Source organism: Enoplosus armatus, chromosome 14, assembly GCF_043641665.1.
Source record: "Enoplosus armatus isolate fEnoArm2 chromosome 14, fEnoArm2.hap1, whole genome shotgun sequence".
Classification (NCBI taxonomy): domain Eukaryota; kingdom Metazoa; phylum Chordata; class Actinopteri; order Centrarchiformes; family Enoplosidae; genus Enoplosus; species Enoplosus armatus.
Window position 1 is genome coordinate 6,012,040 of NC_092193.1, and position 19,663 is coordinate 6,031,702.

Here is a 19,663-nt window from a genome sequence, read left to right on the forward strand (position 1 = left end):
TTAGGATCAATTTGAATAACTCCGGTGATCCTCTGACTTTTCATTTACCACACCCATCAGCCTCAGCTGTACTTCTGTCTAACTTTAGTGATAATTAGCAAATCTTAGCATGCTAGCACTCTAACTAAGATGGTAAACATGGTCTACGTCCTAAACATCTGCATGTTAACATTGTCATTGTGAGAAAGTTAGCATGCCCACGTTAGCATTTACTACTAGTACTGTAACTGTTAGTAACAGTGAGTTGTGTTTCTGTGTCCAACCAGAGAAGAAGGATGAGTGTGTGTATGAAGTGTGTTTGCCACCGGAGGATTCGCAGTTGGAGGGAGGGGAGGAGAAGTCGGAGGAAGGAGAGGATGGGATGAAGAAAAGAGGAGTCAGTGCGGCGGTCAAAGTCTTCCACTTCATCATGAAACAGAGCTACATCTGTGCTCTCATAGCCATGATGGTGAGTAACGCGGCCCACAGATGGCGTTACAGAAGTTGGCTTATGCTGCATTTGTGTCATGTATTTAGAAAGGAAAACATCCAAAATCACTTTAATTTATTAATTTAAAATTGACCAAAAACAAACTGTCAAAAGTGACTCTCTTTAAGTAGAGTTGTGAATGTAATTGACAGTAAAACATATCCTACTTCTTAAAACCTCTACAATGAAGATGTGAGTGTTTTCCAGCTTGCGGTTTATATTTATAGTTTAATTTGACGTGACATGAACGCACCAGAAAGTTACACGTTTAAAGCCACAGACCTGCTGGAAACGGTTAGTAAATGATCAACTTACATCAAATACCCTTGAGCAAGGCACCGAACCCCTCTCTGCTCCAGTGGAGCCGCTGGCTGACCAACAAGAGGAAACTGTGGTTGTACTGGGCAGCTTCTTCAGCAGAATGTGTGGCAGGACATTTTTGAAAAAGAGCATCTGTTCTCAGTTTAAACATTCCTGGATGAATCACAGTTAAATAAAGTTGAGTAACAGTTACTTTGTTTGACAGTGGATCTTTCTTTAAATGCGATAAATGAAAGTCTGAGTTTAAGTAGCCATGTTTACATTTGTGCATAGCTGCAAAAAACTAATATGGAATAAAACCAAATGAACCCTTAGCCCCCAATTGACGCATTTCACCTTAGATATTGCATCCTGTCCTGACTCTCACACACAGATGTCATGCAGGTACATGTAGTGCTGGATGTCACAAATGACACATGTCCATAAATCTGTTTAGAAATCATGTAAACAAATAACAATAGTAAACAAAAAGTAAGAAAATAGTAAAAAGCTGTCATTGAGGACACGCAGGTATTGTTTTTCTGTAAAGGTCATAGTTTAAGCAACTTTAGGGGAGTTTTGCAGTCAAAAACTAAATATTTTTAGGTATTTTTAGACCCTTTTCCCACCAGGATTCAGCATTTCTACTACAGAATTTTAATCTCTGCAGCATGGAGAGGATGTACACGTTTAGACCTTCAGTTTGAGAAACAGGTGGCTGTAATTTCCTAATAACTTCCTTAGGAAGCTTCCAGGAAAGAACTAAGAAATGAGGTAGTAATTATAGAAAGCATTGAGGCAAAGTTCACAGTTATTTTACTTAGTTGTGCTCACAAGCAGAAAAAAAATAATCGAAAGAACTGCTTAATTTAAATAAAACATACCACGACACAGTCTTTAATATGGAGGTCTTTGGTCAGGATTGTAAAATAATCAAATTTTCTTCTGTATCAAACGTAATCCAGGTGATAGTTGTCAGTGTAAACAGCTAACTCTCTGACTGAATGGCAACAATACACATAGGTTTCACCCAAGGCATGATGGGAACTGTAGTGCCAAAACTCATTACATATACATACCAAAAGAATATAGGAAAACGACACATTCTCCTCTGTCCATTCATTCACAGCTATTTAGTCTGCATTGCAAACCTGTGGAGATGCAGGCAAGAAACCCGAACAATTGCATAAAACTTTAAAAACTATGCTGAAATATTTGACATGCGTAGGTGTGTCATAAGTCTGTAAATACAGGGAGTGAAAACTGAGCAAAAACAGCCCAGGCTCAGTCCACAAATATTTGTACAACAAATAACAACAACAGCAGACTTTCTGCATTTATATTTTCTGTGATTTGTCCTCCTCAGGCGTGGAGCATCACGTACGTCAGCTGGCTGACGTTTGTCTTCCTCATGTGGTCTTGCATGCTGTGGATGGTGAGGGACCGGAGGCGTTACGCCATGCTGTCTTCTCCCTTCATGGTGGCCTACGGAAACCTGCTGATAGTTCTGCAGTACATTTGGACTTTTGAGATTTTTGGGAACAAAGAAGAAGACTACCAAGCATACTCAGGATTCTTTGTAAAGAAGAATAACCCTTTCCACTCACTTTCATCCAAGGTTTGGGAGTTCAAATTACTAGCCAAAGAATTTTCTTGATTTTGACACTGCCATGTATTTCTGTCTACAATGAATCCATGCGATCATTAAAACTGACCTTTAGATTGAGTTACAACAAATGTGCTCTAATATGTGCAAGGATTTCTAATGCAAGGTGTACTCTGCATGCAGCTCATGGAATATACTTTTTAGATTCTGAAACTAAACATTGTCAAACTGTGTCTCTCTAATAGCCAGTTAATTAAACTGACTTTCACTGAGCCTGACCTAACTGTGTGTAGAATGAGATTCTATGCATCAGTAGGCGAACCGCAGACTTGCAGTGGCCTTAATGTATTCTTCATCACCCATGCTGCTGTTTTATTAAACAGCGCATGTGTTCATCCCTTCAGAGAGACGAGATGCAATTATATTTCACATCAAACTGTGTTTTTAAAGTTTATTTTAAATGTCAGTTGAAGTTTAGACAATCCAATTTATGTTTAGAAACTCAATTCTGATTTATGTATATATATATATATATATCTTCTCATGTTGTTTTGACCACACATATATGGGCTCTCAGCAAGTTAAAGTAAATGCAGAGGATTTATTAGTTCATCTTTTCTTTTCTTGCTGGTCATCTGTTTGTCTAAACATTGTATTTATTGTGTGAAGGTCCTGTGTATGCTGAGCTTCTGGCTGCTGCTGAGACAAACGCTCACGGAGAGATGGGAAAAAGAAAAGGAAGACAGCGCTGGTCTCTCAGACGTTCATGTGGAGGATCAGAAGAAGAAGGGTAAACTCTGGGCTCTTATTTTGTTTAGATTATAGTAGAAATACTGGAGTAGCAATTGAATTTGGAAACTGCCACCAACTGCTAGCAGCACCTGTAATGAGAAAGTGGCTGGTTACTTTAAACATTTATAGATGGTGGATCGAAAGGTTGAGGTTTCTTGCCTCAGTTTGGAATCAGATAAGACTATTTATAATTTCTTTCGAACTATTTCAGTTTTTCATTCACAATCTACCAGGCAGTCTTTGCATTTTCACCTTCCAGTATGTTCCACAAACTTGTTATGTTTTCATTTAGATATTGAGGCACTATTTGAGTAAGTCAGTTCCCACTTCACACCATTTTCAGAATCAGAATCAGAATCAGAATCATTTTGGTTGTTTACTTGTGAAAACTTTAGTAAGGCTGTACTTTAACCCCCCTAAACTAGCAATTATAAGCAGTGTATGAATATTTCATATGGTTTATAACTTAATAAGAAGTTTTAAGCAGATGTAAGTGTTTATTAATGTATTTGTTAACAAGTATAACTCCTCCTGTGGGCACCCATAAGTGGAGTCTGCTGTATAAACAGGTAATGAATGACAATGTAGTAAAACACAGTTGTGACACTATAAAATATGTCTTCATAGGAGAAGTTCTAATTGCTGACAAATATTGTACATTAACAAACACTCGTATGTGCTTTAAACTACATTACAGTGTGTTGTAAACCATCTATTAAATGTTTATATAATGCTTTTAAATAGGGCGTGTTAAAGTAAAGTGTTGCCAAAAAGCTCAGGAACAGTAGTTTGACAAAGTAATTTCAACTCAAGGTCCACTTGCATGCTTGCTTTTTGTGGAGCTTTCAACCACATCTCACAGTCTTTATCAGCTCAGTTGCAATAACTGATGGTTCAGCTGTAAGCTCCGGAAAAAAAAAGCTAGTCAGTTTTGCTGAGGTAGTGCAGAGTTTTCTGATTCGCTGCTGTGTTTTATAGAGGAAGAGGATTCTGAGGAGGGAGGGGAGCAGGACATCATGCAGGTTTTGGGCAACATGGTCATGGCTCTACTGATTAAATACTGGATCTACATCTGCGGTGGCATGTTCTTCTTCGTCAGCTTCGAGGGAACCATCGTCATGTACAAGATCATCTACATGATGATGTTCCTCTCCTGTGTGGCGCTCTATCAGGTACCAAAACCATTCCATGCCTTTTACATTATTGCGTTCTTACATCAGATGTATGTGACACTTGTAGTTACATGCAGTGTTGCGTTAATGTGCGCAACCCTGTTTTCGTGTTTTAGCCTCATATTCCCAACGTGTCTCTTGAATTTCCTCTCAGTTATCTTCAATGTGAAACTTTTTTCCAAATGCATTAAATACATTCTGTATCTTCTTATTCAAGCGCACAACTGAACACACACAAAGTTGAAATGAAATCCTAAATACCACTTTTTATGGCTACACATATACATATAATACACAGTACACATGTATATGAAAATCAGACACAAATTTAATATTCATGGAATAATTTGGACCATGACAAAAGAAAAGAAAATTACTCTTTCATTTGCACAAATCCTCAGACCAACAAAGTTTGATGACCTCTTTTGCTTATAAATCCATTCTTATCTAGGTGCACTTTGAGTGGTGGAGAAGGATCCTGAAGTACTTCTGGATGTCGGTGGTGGTGTACACCATGCTGGTCCTCACCCTGGTCTACACCTTCCAATTTGGAAGCTCGTTACCCTTCTGGTCAAAGATGTTGAGCATGGACGAAAAGGGGTGAGCTCCGCTGAGCGCCACAGGGCACCGCTCTTCCCTTCGTGGATAACCGAGTTATCCAGATTAGAACGTTGTCGACTGGACATGAGTCTTGATCTTTTTTGGGGGTTTTTTAGGCTGGTTTAAAATTTATCTGCAACTGTTGTCAGAGCAACAAGTCCTTAAGCCCAAACCTGCAAAAGTGCAGGCTTAGTGACAGTTAGCTGGATCACAATGACATCAAAGATGTTTTACATCTTTAACAGGTTATTGAGAAATGATCTGTTGGTGTAACTATCACAGTTTAATTTTCGTAATGAGGAGTTACCTGTACTTACCCTATGTATGATAAAATATACGACAAAAACAAATGTAGTTTGAGATGCTGTGACCAAAAAGACAAAAAGCTCAAAGATTCTTACTGTTGAAGGATCAAAGGAACCAGAACATGTGGCATTTAATTTGACATTAAAATAGGAATTTGTTATTTGAACACTAAAATTATTATATTATTAAATTATTAACTGCAGAACTTACTTTGCTCAAAATTGTTCAGCAAAATGCAGCTTTTTAAGAGATTTTAGTTTCATTTTCATATCAGGCTTATGATTAAAACTTAAAAGCAACCAAGCTGTTTTCAAGCAGTTAACATCAGGTAACATGCATATAACATCGTTAAAAAGAACTTTGACTTTTTATTCACCTTTTGTTGGTTCACCTTTCATTGACAGTTACCTCAAAAAAGATGTAAGCTCAAGTCTCATGTTTTCCTGTTTCCTCTAATTTTTCCAACATCTATGCAGCTTGAATGACCTGGGCCTGCAGAGGTTTCATGTCCCCGAGCTGTTCACCAGGATTTTCATCCCCACTTCCTTCCTGCTGGTGTGTGTTCTCCACCTGCACTACTTCCACGACCGCTTCCTCCAGCTCACCGACCTCCAGGCTGTGGTGGCCAAAGAGCAGAGCACGATCTACAGGTCAGAAGCGTTCTGTTTCGTAATGTCACACCCCAGCATCCTGTTTCAAAATAAAATACTTCACACTGAGGAAGTAATAATATTGTTTCATGGGTTCTTACAGCTGAAAATGAGCATCAGCCCAGACTGCAGTTATCCATTGGTTATGTTGTAATGCAAGGCACTAGTACTGCTGGCACCTGTAAAACATAGATATTCTGGGGTTTTTCTCTTCATTTCTTCAAATCACTCTAAGAAATACTAAGTCAAACTGCACCAACCTAATAAATAGATCTCAAAATTTGTCAAATGTATGCAAAATCACATATGAAATAATCAAACTGATGTCCAATGCAACATAATGTGTCCCATTGTTACTCTTTGTGGAAAATGAAAAGTTCAGTAACTTTGTTACTTTTTAATTAAAACTTGCATCATCAGAAATTTGTATATAATAACACCTGATCGCAGTTAGCTCCAGTTTGAGCCTCTCGCGTATTAATGTTTGAGTTAAGAATAATTACTTTTGGGTCAAAGAGCTAAGCATTTGTTTTTCTAAAAGGTAAATTCCTGGCGATCTTTGAAAAACCTCGACGGTTGTTAAACATGGAACTAAGAAATAGTTTCACAACTTGAGAAATTAGTTGAAAATCTTTTTTATTGTGCATCAGACATAATATTGCTCATCCAGATGGTCAGGAGAGTCTCATCATCTACAACATAATAAAGTGTGCAACACGTGCGTCTTTCAGAAAAGCAGCTGCTTCCCTCTGTGACTCGAATGTCATAATACATGAGAGGCACAAACTGGAGCTTCATGACCACCTGATTCCACTGAACTGATAAACAATAAAACTGATTTCTTTTTCTCCAAGAACGGCCATTACACAAGAATGTTAAACCCGATGACCTTACTTGAGCGTGAGGTGAAAGCATTCATCCCTATTCATCTCACACCCCGTTAAACGCCCATTATAACCACTGTTCTCATCACACATCTGTCGCTCTGTGCGTTGATCGTGCGCTCTGTGTGTTGTTGAATGTTATAACATCCACATTTTCACGGTCTGTGGCGTGGTGTGTTTAACTTTATTGCCGTGTTGTTGTGGATTTTCCATTGTTTCGCTGCCGCTTGCTTAGCTCGTCTCTGCTCTGCTTCTCACTGTGACCTGCTGCCATCTCTCCTCTGCCACCCCTTCTTCTCACAGCCACGCTAAAGTCAGTGGGCGTGTCTATCTGATCATGAATAGGTGGGTATCTGCTCGATTTCTGTGGCATCCATCACCATCCCAGTTCACCTCTGAGTCTCACCTTCCTCCTCCTGTTGCAATATGTCCTTTCCCCCCACACTGACTTGTCCCATCTATCCAGTTTTGGCCAATGATGATACATTGATGATCTAGGAGTTTAAGTATTTTACTGACATGAATGGTGTTTGCTTTCAGGTTTGGGGTTTTATTATTTTGCCTGTAGCCTTCTCTTTTTTTATTTCTCTGCTATCTTTCTTAACAATGTTAACCCTCCTCCAGCCCAGCTCTTTCCCCAATAAAAGAATTCTACTTCTCTCCAATAGTTTCACACACGAGCATGTTTGAATCTGAAAGAACTGTTCTTCCCTTCCAGTATCTTGCCAGTGATCCCTTTTCTGCACTGAACCCTAGAAAATTACCCCCTTCCTGAGAAAGCTCCTCTACCTTAAACCACAGGATCCTTTTGGCCGGTTTTCATGCATTTTAATGAAACGATGTGGATATTTCTAAGTGTCAGTTTCAGCCTGCAGCCTCTGTCGGTTTCTCTCCGCACTGTTCATCTTGACATCTGTGTAACTTTATTGTTCTGAGCAGCATCAAGCAAAAACTTCCCACTCAACCGAGCAAGTAAGTGTGATCACTGGATGACAGATAACCAAATGCTTGCCTTGATATGCGGCCGGTTCATGCAAGCCAAACCCGACCTTTGACCTCGCTCCATTGCCTGAGAAGAAATTAAAGGGTTAATGCCTCCCTTCAGCTACTGCCATTTATCTGCTGCAAGAAGAAAATCCCTCAGACACCAAAAGACCCCCCCCAAAAAAACCTCAACACAGATTGATTTAAAGAATGCAAAAGGAATGTGCACTGCTTATCAATTACAATGCCTGATGAAACGTTGCTCTGCTGTTCAGTTAGTGGACACAGAGCTGATGATTCCCATCCAAACATTTGCATCGGAGCCTTGTGAGAATCACCTGGACCATATATATGTGTTGTATTTACATACTTATGAGGACAGAATGCCTTCAAATAGATATGAATGCGAGGAAAACCCCTAAATACGTGGAATTATTGCTGTTTTGAGGTTTAGCGTTAAGATCAGATTCAGATTGATTTCTAGGAAAGTTAAAGTTACTTTGGTGGCAGAACACATATTTTAATTCACAATGATAAAGGAGTAGGTCACGCTTTCACATAACCGCAACGTCCCCCATTCAAGTCCGTCTGGAGACCTTAGCTGCACGTCGCCTCTCTGCTGTCTCTAATTAAAAACAGAAGTAAAATCCATTGAAGGTCCTCATAAGTATAGTAATACAGATATGTGTGTGAGTCTGCATGTGTCTTTGTGTGAAATAACTTCTCACATGTCTTCAGACTGGTGGGAACCGATGGCAGCCTGGCAGACCTCACCATGCTCAGCGCCAGCTCGGTGGAGGTGACGCTGCCCAGGGAGGAACAGGAGCCGGAGGAAAAACAGGAGGAGCAGAGGGAGCAGGAGGAGCAGGGGGAGTGGGGGATGGAGGAGAAGGAGAAGGAGAAGGAGCAGGCCCTGGTGGTGGTGATGCATGACAGTGACATGACTGGCAAGAAGCCCGGGAGCTTGTCCGACCTGCGGCAGTCCAGCACAGAGGAGAGCCACCACTGCAGCGCGGGGACCGAGCCAGAGCCGAGCACTGAGCAGAGCTCAGGTACTGAGCAGCTCTCGAACGATGTTGATTAATTGTCTGCCAGTCAACTACAGTAATAGTAGAAGTGATGTAATTTCAGTTGCAGTAGTTTCATGTTGCCAAACCTCCCTCTCAAGCTCGCGGAGGTCTGGAATAATTCAAGCAAAAAAAAGTGTGGCGAACTGGAGTAGTTTGTATTTTTCTCAAATCAATACCATTAAAATATAGAGAACTTGTAACGAAACACAAAAGCCAGAGGTGCTGTTCCCACAAGCAGGCGCTTTCTAACTTACAGCCAGTCAAATTGCTGCCTCAGGGTTTCCAAAGGTGTCAGTATCCCAATTTAAAGTTTTAAAGAGTATTTTGTCAGAGATGGAGGTTTGTCAAGAAGAGTGTGAGACACCTCAATAATAATCTTAGTAGACGACTTGTAAATAAGATTGATTCTAATGTTAATGTAAAGCTTTTATTTACTACTTTACTTTTTATAACTATATACTGGAAACTCAACCTTCTAGTCCGAGCTTCCTCCCCTTCAGTTGCCGTAGAGTCACGCCCAAGTCACTGTTTTATGAAGAAGCAGATGGCAAATGCAGCCAGTCTGCACTACTAAAAACAACACTTGTGCATTGAGCTTTTGAATGGGAATCTGCTGCGCTTTTAGCTTTGCTGTCCTTGTTTTGTACTGTTTATAATCACAGTGACTGAGCAAACCCAACAATGTCCTCCAGCGTGGTACTGTACTAATTAGTGCACCTTTTAGAATAGCATAGTGTTGAATAAAATGCTATTGTCTAATTGTCACATACTAAAACACCCTCATGGTTTACTTGGTATGTGTGTCATGTGATCACTTATATGGGTTTTAATGGGTTGCATATCATTACTCTCCCAATTTTCCTGAATCGTGTTTTAAGAGTTGTATTTAAACACAGCATCTCATGTGAGCTCTTGTGTGTGATGCTGTTGTTTTCCTATTAAAGCTTCCCCACACGACTGGCCGCGTTTGCTCTCCTCACTGTGTCTACAGCCGAGGCTCATGTGCTGTTATGTAGCGGCACAGAGCACTTTCAGTCGCGAGTGTAGGGACCTTTTCTCTCAGATCTCTCTCAGCCTGTAGCTCTTCAGTCTGCTCAGAAGACTTATGTTGCATACAATCTTTAAAGGCCAAAGCTCTGTTAGAGAAGCTCAGTCTGCTGCCCAAGTATCTGCTGCCTGCACTCTCACCAGCCACTCATTAATCATCCCAAGCAAAGCTGTAAAAATCTGTTCTATTGCAGATTTTTGGGTTTCAGTAAGATTTACCTCCAGTTTTCTGTTCTGACACAGCACGTAGCTCAAGTGCTCACTTTCACCCATTACATCGTCCTGCTAAGGCCAGCTTGCGCTGCACCGTTAGCATATTTACACAGACACAGTCACACTGGTCTTAAATTAAAGTGTTGTTTATATACACTGAAAATAAAATAGGTGATAAAACACAACCCTGCAGGGCCTCTCGGTTCATAATGAGCTGCAAGCTATACAAGCTATATGCTCTCTCAGAGTTTCTTATCCAAACAATGAGGCCTCTATTAAAACCTGAGATAATACGGCTTTATGCGCACCACCAAACTGTGGCTTGAGTTTTTATAACCTTTGTGAGAATATAAAACCAAATATTAAGTTTTCATTCTCACGTAATTAACGCAACACTGTGGGATTTGTTTGTTAATGCAGATTTTAGGTATGTTTCCACACACCTTAACATGCTGCATATGGGAAAACAAACATTTTACAGTTTCAGAACACATTGAAATTTCTCTTTGCCTCTATAAAATGCAGACTGTCATACACGTCATTCCCATTTGAATCATTTAACACACAATAAATACCTTATTTCTTCTCTGATTTGCATGTTTGCTGGTTGGATTTAGTTTCAATGTACATACCGCCTATGAATTGAAGATGATATGCAGGGCTGCAACTAACGATTATTTCGCTTATCAAATAAACTACAGATTATTTCTTGATTCATCGTTTGGCCTCTAAAATGCTGGGATATAATAAGTCTGAAAACCCAAGGTGACATATGTCTTGTTTTAGCCAACCTATACAACAAAACCCAAACATGTTCAATTTATTATAATAGAAGACAAAGAAAACCAGAAAAAAATCACATGAGGAGTTGGAATTACTGAATTTTTGCCACTTTTTGTTAAAAAGAATACGTATTTTCCTTTGATAGACAAATCAGTTAACTGACTAAATGTGTCTAATGTGTCTCTGACAACCTCTAGATGTAGTTTGGTAAGACTTTTAGTGTATTTTTTATTGGAAAATATATATTGAAATACAATCTAACCATCCAGGACACGACTTAAAGAAAGTAAACATTTTATTTTTATTTTATTTTAATACGCATTTAATACGCATTACGAAGAATCATGCCAACCAGTGCAACACTGTGGCTCATTTGTGTGCTTTATTAGTTTTCGGACAGCATTAAAGCTCCATGGCACAGAGGAATAAGATATATCAGACTTGGGCTACACAGACAATACTGACTTACTTGGTATTTACATGTGATTTGTTGACAATAAAAAGACATATTCCTGAAGTGTAAAGAGAGAATCATATCATCAGTCTGTTCCAGCTTGAGTTGGTGTATTAGAGGACATGTAAGCTAAATGCCAGAAGAGGGATCATAGTGTTTAAACAGAGGACACGCTACTGAAATGAAGAGGTGGAACCTGGAAACACTTTCCGTTTGCACCTCTTCACTCTTGTTGTTTTTCCATTTAAGTGTATCTGGTTTTTATCTCTTCCTCTTCAGATCTGAAGAATAAATGGCACCTGGTGGTCGACCGTCTCACCGTGCTCTTCCTCAAGTTCCTGGAGTATTTCCACAAACTGCAGCTGTTCATCTGGTGGCTGCTGGAGATCCACATCATCAAGATCGTGTCCTGCTACATTGTCATGGTTTCTGTCAGAGAGGTATGAAAGGATGAGGTGCTGAGACTAAACTGAGACTAAACTCAGTATCTGCAACAACGGGTAGTCATGTCCACTTAATGAATTGTAGTGTGATTTGACTGGTCAGCTTTACAGTAGCCCGTCATCACAGGTGGTAACGTTTAAGACTTCCAGATGTTCCCGCAGTTATTTTCTTGCCCTTGAACCTTGAGTTTGCGTTTAAAATCACGAAGGAAATCTTAACCACGATGCTCTTCTCTCTTAATGTGTGTATAAAACAGATTAATGGGAGAAATACACATTCAAGCGTTTAATGTCCATTCACTGTAAATCCATTTTGGACAACCAAAGAAAAACAAAAAAAGAAAAGAAAAACTCAGAGTGCAAGTGTTGCTGGAGTTTGACCCTTTTAAGAGAGCTTTTCCGTGCACCTTACATGGAGGGGAGGTTGTGCCAGAACCCTAAACAACCCTGACTCTGCAAAGTGGATTTTATCCAAGAAATCAAGCTCTTGAGTGTTTTCACATTGTTAGGCCGTGTGCTAAACTGGCACAATTCAACCAGGCGTGGTTTTCGTGGTTTTTAGTATGTTGGATTCTACATGTAAAATGAATGACAGCTGCATTTAATTGTTTGTTCATAAACTACTGTCATGTCACCATCTTCCACAACTAAGTACATTTCATACAATTGTGAGGTAAAACGCTCTCGCATTGATAATCACAAGTACCCACAGTTACATTAGCCAATGCTCAGATTTTCTCGGTTGATTTTATTGCTCAGACGCTGTATAAAATAAGTTGATCTCTTGCAACACTTAGCCAACTTGAACCAATTTGAAATGAACCAGGACTCTCTACTACACCGCAGACTAGCCAGATAATAGTCTGAGGGTATTTGGGCAAACTGTAATAGCTGTTATAGTTTCTGGATGAAAAATGATCTGAGTTTTCTTGCCATCTGGTCTCTTTGACTTTGGAACAAACTGACTGAGGGGTTTAGCCTGGATAAGCTCCTCAGGCTCAGTCTATTAGATTCTTATTAATACTCACCTTTATAGACTTAGACTTATGTAATGATCTTTTATTGATGGTTCTTGACCTCAAGTTTTTATGTGTTTTTAATTTTTTTATTTGCTTCACATGATTCTTTACTCTTTACATCAGTTATTTCATGTATTGTGCTGTGTTTTTAACCTTGTACAGTAATACAAGAAAAGTATTATATACTAGTAGTTGTAGGAGGAGGAGGAGGAAGAGGAGGAAAAGGAGAGTGTCAGTGGAAAAAGGATTTATGTGAGCTGGTTTCTTTTTTTTGTCCTCATCGCCTGCATTGTCTCCCGTGCAGGTGTCTTTGTTCAACTATGTGTTCCTGGCGTCCTGGGCCTTCGCACTGCCCTACAGCCAGTATCGGCCCCTTGCCTCCAGTGTTTGCACTGTCTGGACGTGTGTCATCATCGTATGCAAAATGTTGTACCAGCTGAAGTCTATAAACCCGCCATCGTACTCCCAGAACTGCTCTATGGTAAATATAATCAGAACATGCTTTTTGACCTTGAGTATACACTACATACTGCTTAACATGATCCTCACTATCTTAAATTGTACTAAGAATCAATTTGTTTATGTTTCATAAGAGTCCTATCTAGTATTTATTGCACCACACATACACACATCACACACCTGACTACATCCAGATATTTATTTCATGGTAAATATTACGGCTGGGACGACATGGCACGGTAAATACCTTTAAAGCAAGTTTGCATTTCATCACAGCCAACGACACTTATATTTTCTGTCCGCAGCCACAAAGCTACTCAAAAGACCAGAAGACTGAGATGCAGGAGTCTCTGCTGTATGTGAAACCTGTGGATCCAGCCATGTGGTTTGGCCTGGAGAAGTCCAATGACCTGCTGGAATACCTCAGGGTGAGGGATGGAGCCATACATCAGCTGAAAGTTAGCAGTATATACAGGATATCATCGCAGCAAGGGAAGAACAATTAATGATCATGAAAATAAAGGAATCAGTTAAAGGAATAGTTTTGGGAAGCACACCTTTTCGCTTTTTTGCCGAGAGTTAGAAGTGAAGGTCGATACCGCCATCATATCTGTTCGTTGAATATGACACTGGAGCCAGCAGCTGGTTAGCTTAGCACAAAGACTGGGAACAGGGACAAACAGCTGGCCTGGCTCCAAGGGTAACCAAATCTGCCTACCAGCATCTCTAAAGCCCACTAACACATTATATCTCATTTGTTTAATCTGTGCAAAAGCCGAAGAAGAAACAGTCTGGCCAAGAAACAGTCCCTCACATAACCCCCCAGAAAACCACGAAGCCCTGTAGTGCACTATGTCCACGTATTCCTTTAACCGTAGCAGAAAGGGCCTCCAATATTATGTTAATAAAGTGAAAATAATATAATCAAATAAACTTTGATTACAGCATATTCAAACTGAGTTTTGGGTATAAAATTATAGAAAATATCCATCATAAGTTACCAGAAATTAAAGTAATGGGTTAAAACGTTTACTAAGTCTAGCCAGTGGCTGAAATTTAACACAACTTTGTTTTTAATCAGAAATCAGAAAAGGTTTTGGTGTTTTTATTTGATAAGTGACAAAAATAATTTCAATATTCTGTCTATCTATCTATCTATCTATCTATCTATCTATCTATCTATCTATCTATCTATCTATCTATCTATCTATCTATCTATCTATCTATCTATCTGTGTTTTCAACAAAAGAAATACATATTTAAAAATATTCTCTCTGTCACCGTCTGTGCAGAACAACCTCTTGATGCTGGCTCTCTTAGCGTTCGAGGTGACAATCTACCGCCACCAGGAATACTTCAGACTGAGGAACAAACTGTCTCCTCCGGCTGCCAGGATTATCTTCCATGATATCACGCGGCAGCATCTGGACATCGGCATCGTCAGCTTCATCAAATACTTCATCAACTACTTCTTCTACAAGTTTGGACTCGAGGTAGAGACAAGCGAAAAGAGCCAAATACATGTTTCATATTAGCTCCGTCGCTTCATGTGTATATTCCTCATGTGTTTCCCTCAGACGTGCCTGCTGTTGGTGGTCAATGTAATCGGGCAGCGCATGGACTTCTATGCCATGCTTCATGCCTTCGCCTTGATAGCGGTCATGTATAAACGCAGGAGGAAAGCCATCGCTGAGATTTGGCCCAAGTACTGCTGCTTCCTGGCCTGCATGCTGACTTTCCAGTACTTTGTCTGCATCGGGATCCCACCTGCAGCCTGTAAAGGTTTGTGTGATTGACTCGGCCAGATTGTATTTACAATAACCAGACTGTCACAGGAAAGAGATCGACAGCCAGGTGTTCAATCAATGACTATTTTTATTAGCAATCAATCTAGCATTTATTTTTTCAGTCAACTAAGTTATCATGTAGTATATAAAATGCTCATTACAAGTTCTCAAAGGTGACATCTTTGAATTTCTTGTTTTGTCTAACTAATAGTCCCAAATCCACAGTACTGTATTTATAATGCTAATCTTTACATTTGAGAAGCTGACAACAACAAATGTTTGGTGTTTTAGTTAATTTTCTGTCCATTAAGTATTCATTTAGCCCTTCTATGATTGATAACTTAGCTTAAACTGTCAAAAACTATAAAACTATGTTATCAAGGTGATATCATCAAGGTTTATTCACAAAATACAGGGGGGCCATTGAGGCCTTAAATTGTTTCACATATTTACAAAAATACAGCTTACAAGGACATAAAAGCTCCTCTGTCTTTGTGATGTACATTTTCTTTAAGTTTTATTTTTTCTTAATGCCAGTCCTGTCATTTTAAAGTGCCCCACTAAAAATTTTTTCATATTGTTCATTTCATGTTGTTTACACGTATGTCCGATGACAATGGTGCATGTTTTAATTTCAGACTATCCCTGGAGGTTTCCCAACTCTACTACAGACTCCAATGTGGTCAAGTGGCTCTATGTTCCAGATTTCCTCACCAGACCCAATTCATCGTTCCTCATCTGTATGTGTATCTGTGTAGCTCTAGAGAGTTTGAACCACTTTTTCCTAATTTGTGGATATGTAGTGGTGGTGATAAGTATAAATATTTGTTCAGCGGAAATAAGATTTTTCCTCCCTCCACCTCTTTTCTAGATGACTTCATGTTGCTGCTGTGTGCCTCTCTCCAGAGGCAGGTCTTTGAAGATGAGAACAAGGCGGCAGTCCGCCTCATGGCTGGAGACAACGTGGAGATCTGCAGAGACCTGGACGCAGCTTCTTTCAGCGTCCACAACCCTGTCCCCGACTTCATCCACTGCAGGTACAGAGCTTACACTGACATCATGCTGCGTTCACGCTGCAGCAGGAAGTGAATGTTTTCGAGAATGTTTTCCTATTAGGGCCACATTGATTCGGTATATGGCACTGGATCCCATACTTATATTTCAATTAGATTTTACATTAGATTCACTTAAAACGTTGTCATAATTTTGGTGCCATTCGAGTGAACTGGCATTAACATGGAGGACAACAAGACCAGGAAATGGAAAGGAAGTGAAGTAGCCGGCTTAATTGATGCTTCATGATGTTAGATGTCTACAATTAAGTCAAAAGTGAAATGTGTTCAAAACAAGCAACACTATTAAATGTTTTTATCATCAGCATCCAAAGCTATCAGGTTAGAGCAGCAAGACAGTTACAACATTAACTTTAAAGTATTACCATTGTTATAATTTATTCCTGCCAATGCAGAAATGCCTGTTTTTGGCCTACGCTTTACTGGATCGTACACCTATATGAAATTGTAATACCGTATAGGGAATTAATATACCTTTAAGAGGCTGATGCTAATTTAAATTCTGTAATGCTATTTATAATGGTCTCAGAAATGTATTATTAATTTAACATTCAATCTGTTTCTAGATCCACTGTGATCTGCAAGCACCAGCCAAAACATGTTTGAGGTTTGTCTTACTTTGTCTTAGAAAAGTAAAACAACACATCATTCTCCTCATTTCAGCAACCACCACCGAGGCACAGTTGAATAAGGCTCTCACTGTGCACCACAGTCTCTCCAGTCGGGCTGCTCGGAGGCCGACTCAGTAGAAAACTGTTGTTGTACTTGGCTGCTAACCGTGTAACTGTAATCTTAAGTGGGGTGGTGCTGAATAAGAACACACTCTCTCAGCAAATCCCTTATCCTAGATAAATAAAGGTAAGAAAAAAACTGACAGATGACAGTAGCTCATGTCAGTAGCTTAGCGAGAGCTGTTATCGAATACCCACTGTATATATAATTCAGAATTTTGGCTGTCGTCCGACATTTGAAGCTAGAGCGAGATACTGACTTTGCACATAAAAACGAGTGAAGAGAGGAGGGAAGAACAGAGAGAGCGAGTCAGAAAGACAGCGAGAGCATCCTGACCTGTCCACAGTCATTGATTATGTGCCCTTCACATTCCACTGTTTTGATGCGCAAAGTGGACAAGTCTTTTATTAACGCACTCTGTGTCCATCAACAAGCCCTAGTAGAGAGAAAGAGAGCTGTACAGCCCGTCTGTCCACGCCACAGCAGCTCTGCACTTATTCCATCGTTTCCCTCCAGGATCGAATTACGGATACGGGGTGGGGGAGAAATCCATAATCCACAAAAACACTCTGTCCGTCACTCCGCGACTCAGACGCTTTTGCCCTGTACTCTAACTCAATAAATAGCTTTTAAGTATGGAAAAGGTATTTTCTCCCCCTGATGAAGAAGGACACTCACTCAGCTATTCCGGCCCATCAACGCATCGTCCGATCCAAACCCACTTCATCAGAGCTGCTTCCCAAACAGGGCAGCTGTTGTTGTGGTCCCGTGTTTGCCATCAAATTAGTGCACGCTGCTTCCTATGTTTTCACTCCACACATTATATTAATGCTCTCTCACATGACAACACAGGATCCATACGCATGCTTTTAGCATGTTAGACACACGCAGGACATGCATGTAGTGTACCTGTGCTGAGTGACAGGAGTCGGGTTTCAGCTCTGGTTCTCATTCATTGATCAGACTCCTACCGGTGTCCTGACACTAAGTGATACACTAAGTGTGATTGATGGGCGGAAAATGCACACAGCAACAGAATGAACTGAAATGTTGTTTTGACTTTTACTATGTGGTAAACATGCATCCTTATTAGCAGCTTAGCTCAGCTGACCGGGGGTCCACACTTCCAACTTCATGTGACTGAAATGAACTTTCCAGTTCTCAGTCAAAGAAAGAAGAAATGTTATAAAACATAAACAATAAAGCCAGCTTCTATGTTTATGTAAATATTTGTCTGTCTCGCTGTGCTAATTGAGAGAGGGCGTGAAAGTTCAGTCTTGACCTCTGGGAAAAATAGTTTCTTAACTCAACGTCCACTTGATAGCCTTTTCTGGAGCTTTCAACCACACCTCACGCTCTTCATCAGAATATGTTTGCTCAGATGTCACAGAGTTGGTTCTGTTTTTATCAGGCGACAAAAGTATGGAGCTCTAGTAATAACAGATGGTTAACTGACTGGCAGTTGAAGGCTCTGGGGAAAGCTAGTAAGTGGTCCACTGAGATGCTATAAGATTAAAATAAAATTTTGACACTAACTCTAACCCCACCCACAGCAAGTAACAACGAAAAAAAACTAAGAACAAAATACAAACTTCCTCCTAAATAGCAGCAAGTGAGCACTTGATTTTTACTTCACTTTACATCACAGACTAGCCGGGTTGGATAAACCTGATGGTGCTCCCATTCAAGAGTATTCACAGTACGTTTATACATTGTTGAACTTCTAACAGCAGCTAATTTAAGCTGTGTTACCATGTATGAGGTGTGACTACAGGGCTAACCGTCGGGGTAACTGTTTCGGAATAATGCGTGAACACTCTTCCCTTTCTCCTGACATGACATGAATGCATCACGAGGATGCTCTGTATGTTGTGTTTACGGATGTGAGTTTACGTCACCTCTGGGTATTGAACATCAGATTCTTTTCTGACAGTAACTTTCTCTGACATTTGGAGCAGCCAAGGCTTCAAAAAAAAATGTATCTGTTGAATTTTGAATCTGTTGTAAAAATAGTGCTGACGTATTGGTTTCATCACTATCCTGTAGATCCTACCTGGACATGCTGAAGGTCATCATGTTCAGCTACCTGTTCTGGTTTGTCCTCACCATCATCTTCATCACGGGGACCACACGCATCAGCGTCTTCTGTATGGGATACCTGGTGGCCTGCTTCTACTTCCTGCTCTTTGGCGGTGAGCTGTTGCTCAAACCAATCAAAAAGATCCTCCACTACTGGGACTTCCTCATCGCCTACAACGTCTTTGTAATCACCATGAAGAACATTTTGTCTGTGAGTTGTCTATCTCAAATTGTATATCGAGATAAGTTAATTAACTATGTGATAGACAAATCCTACATACTGTTCGTATTAGGCGATATAATTATTATAATAGATTGTAAAACATCTGAATGTGCATAAAGAAAAAGGAAAAACATCTTTGTTTGGGCGAAGTTCATATTAACACGGCCTGTGTGTGAAATCAAAGATGTTAACAAAGATATTTAAAGATATGCTATATAAAACAAGTTATTGCATTAAAGTATATAATAAATAATAAAGGATTCTTGTTCTTAGATCCTGGCTTGTGGCTACATCAACTCTCTGATTGAGAACCAGTGCTGGTTGATTCAGTTGTTCAGTTTGGCCTGCACCATCAAGGAATACAAAATCAACAACAACCAAGAAAACCGGCGTGAGTGGACTCTTTACATCCTTATTCATCTTATGATTGCCATTGTTTATTTTGGAGCATATACAAGGTGAGATATCACCTTCAATATTAGGATAAATCCACATTTTGGCAACAACTCAAACATATG

General features: G+C 39.9%; 1 protein-coding gene across 1 annotated transcript in view; it reads left to right on the top strand.

The window, feature by feature from the left end:
* LOC139296353 (piezo-type mechanosensitive ion channel component 2) overlaps positions 1-19,663 on the top strand; it is a 76,958-nt gene that overhangs the window by 34,454 nt on the left and 22,841 nt on the right. Inside the window, exons 12-29 of the mRNA XM_070918735.1 lie at positions 267-448; positions 2,136-2,387; positions 3,045-3,165; positions 4,146-4,339; positions 4,791-4,939; positions 5,722-5,895; positions 7,083-7,124; positions 7,719-7,751; positions 8,502-8,815; positions 11,610-11,770; positions 13,097-13,273; positions 13,557-13,679; positions 14,544-14,744; positions 14,829-15,033; positions 15,677-15,778; positions 15,910-16,075; positions 18,890-19,133; positions 19,419-19,511. Coding sequence (XP_070774836.1) covers positions 267-448; positions 2,136-2,387; positions 3,045-3,165; positions 4,146-4,339; positions 4,791-4,939; positions 5,722-5,895; positions 7,083-7,124; positions 7,719-7,751; positions 8,502-8,815; positions 11,610-11,770; positions 13,097-13,273; positions 13,557-13,679; positions 14,544-14,744; positions 14,829-15,033; positions 15,677-15,778; positions 15,910-16,075; positions 18,890-19,133; positions 19,419-19,511 — 2,933 coding nt within the window. The remainder of the gene's footprint in view (positions 1-266; positions 449-2,135; positions 2,388-3,044; positions 3,166-4,145; positions 4,340-4,790; positions 4,940-5,721; positions 5,896-7,082; positions 7,125-7,718; positions 7,752-8,501; positions 8,816-11,609; positions 11,771-13,096; positions 13,274-13,556; positions 13,680-14,543; positions 14,745-14,828; positions 15,034-15,676; positions 15,779-15,909; positions 16,076-18,889; positions 19,134-19,418; positions 19,512-19,663) is intronic.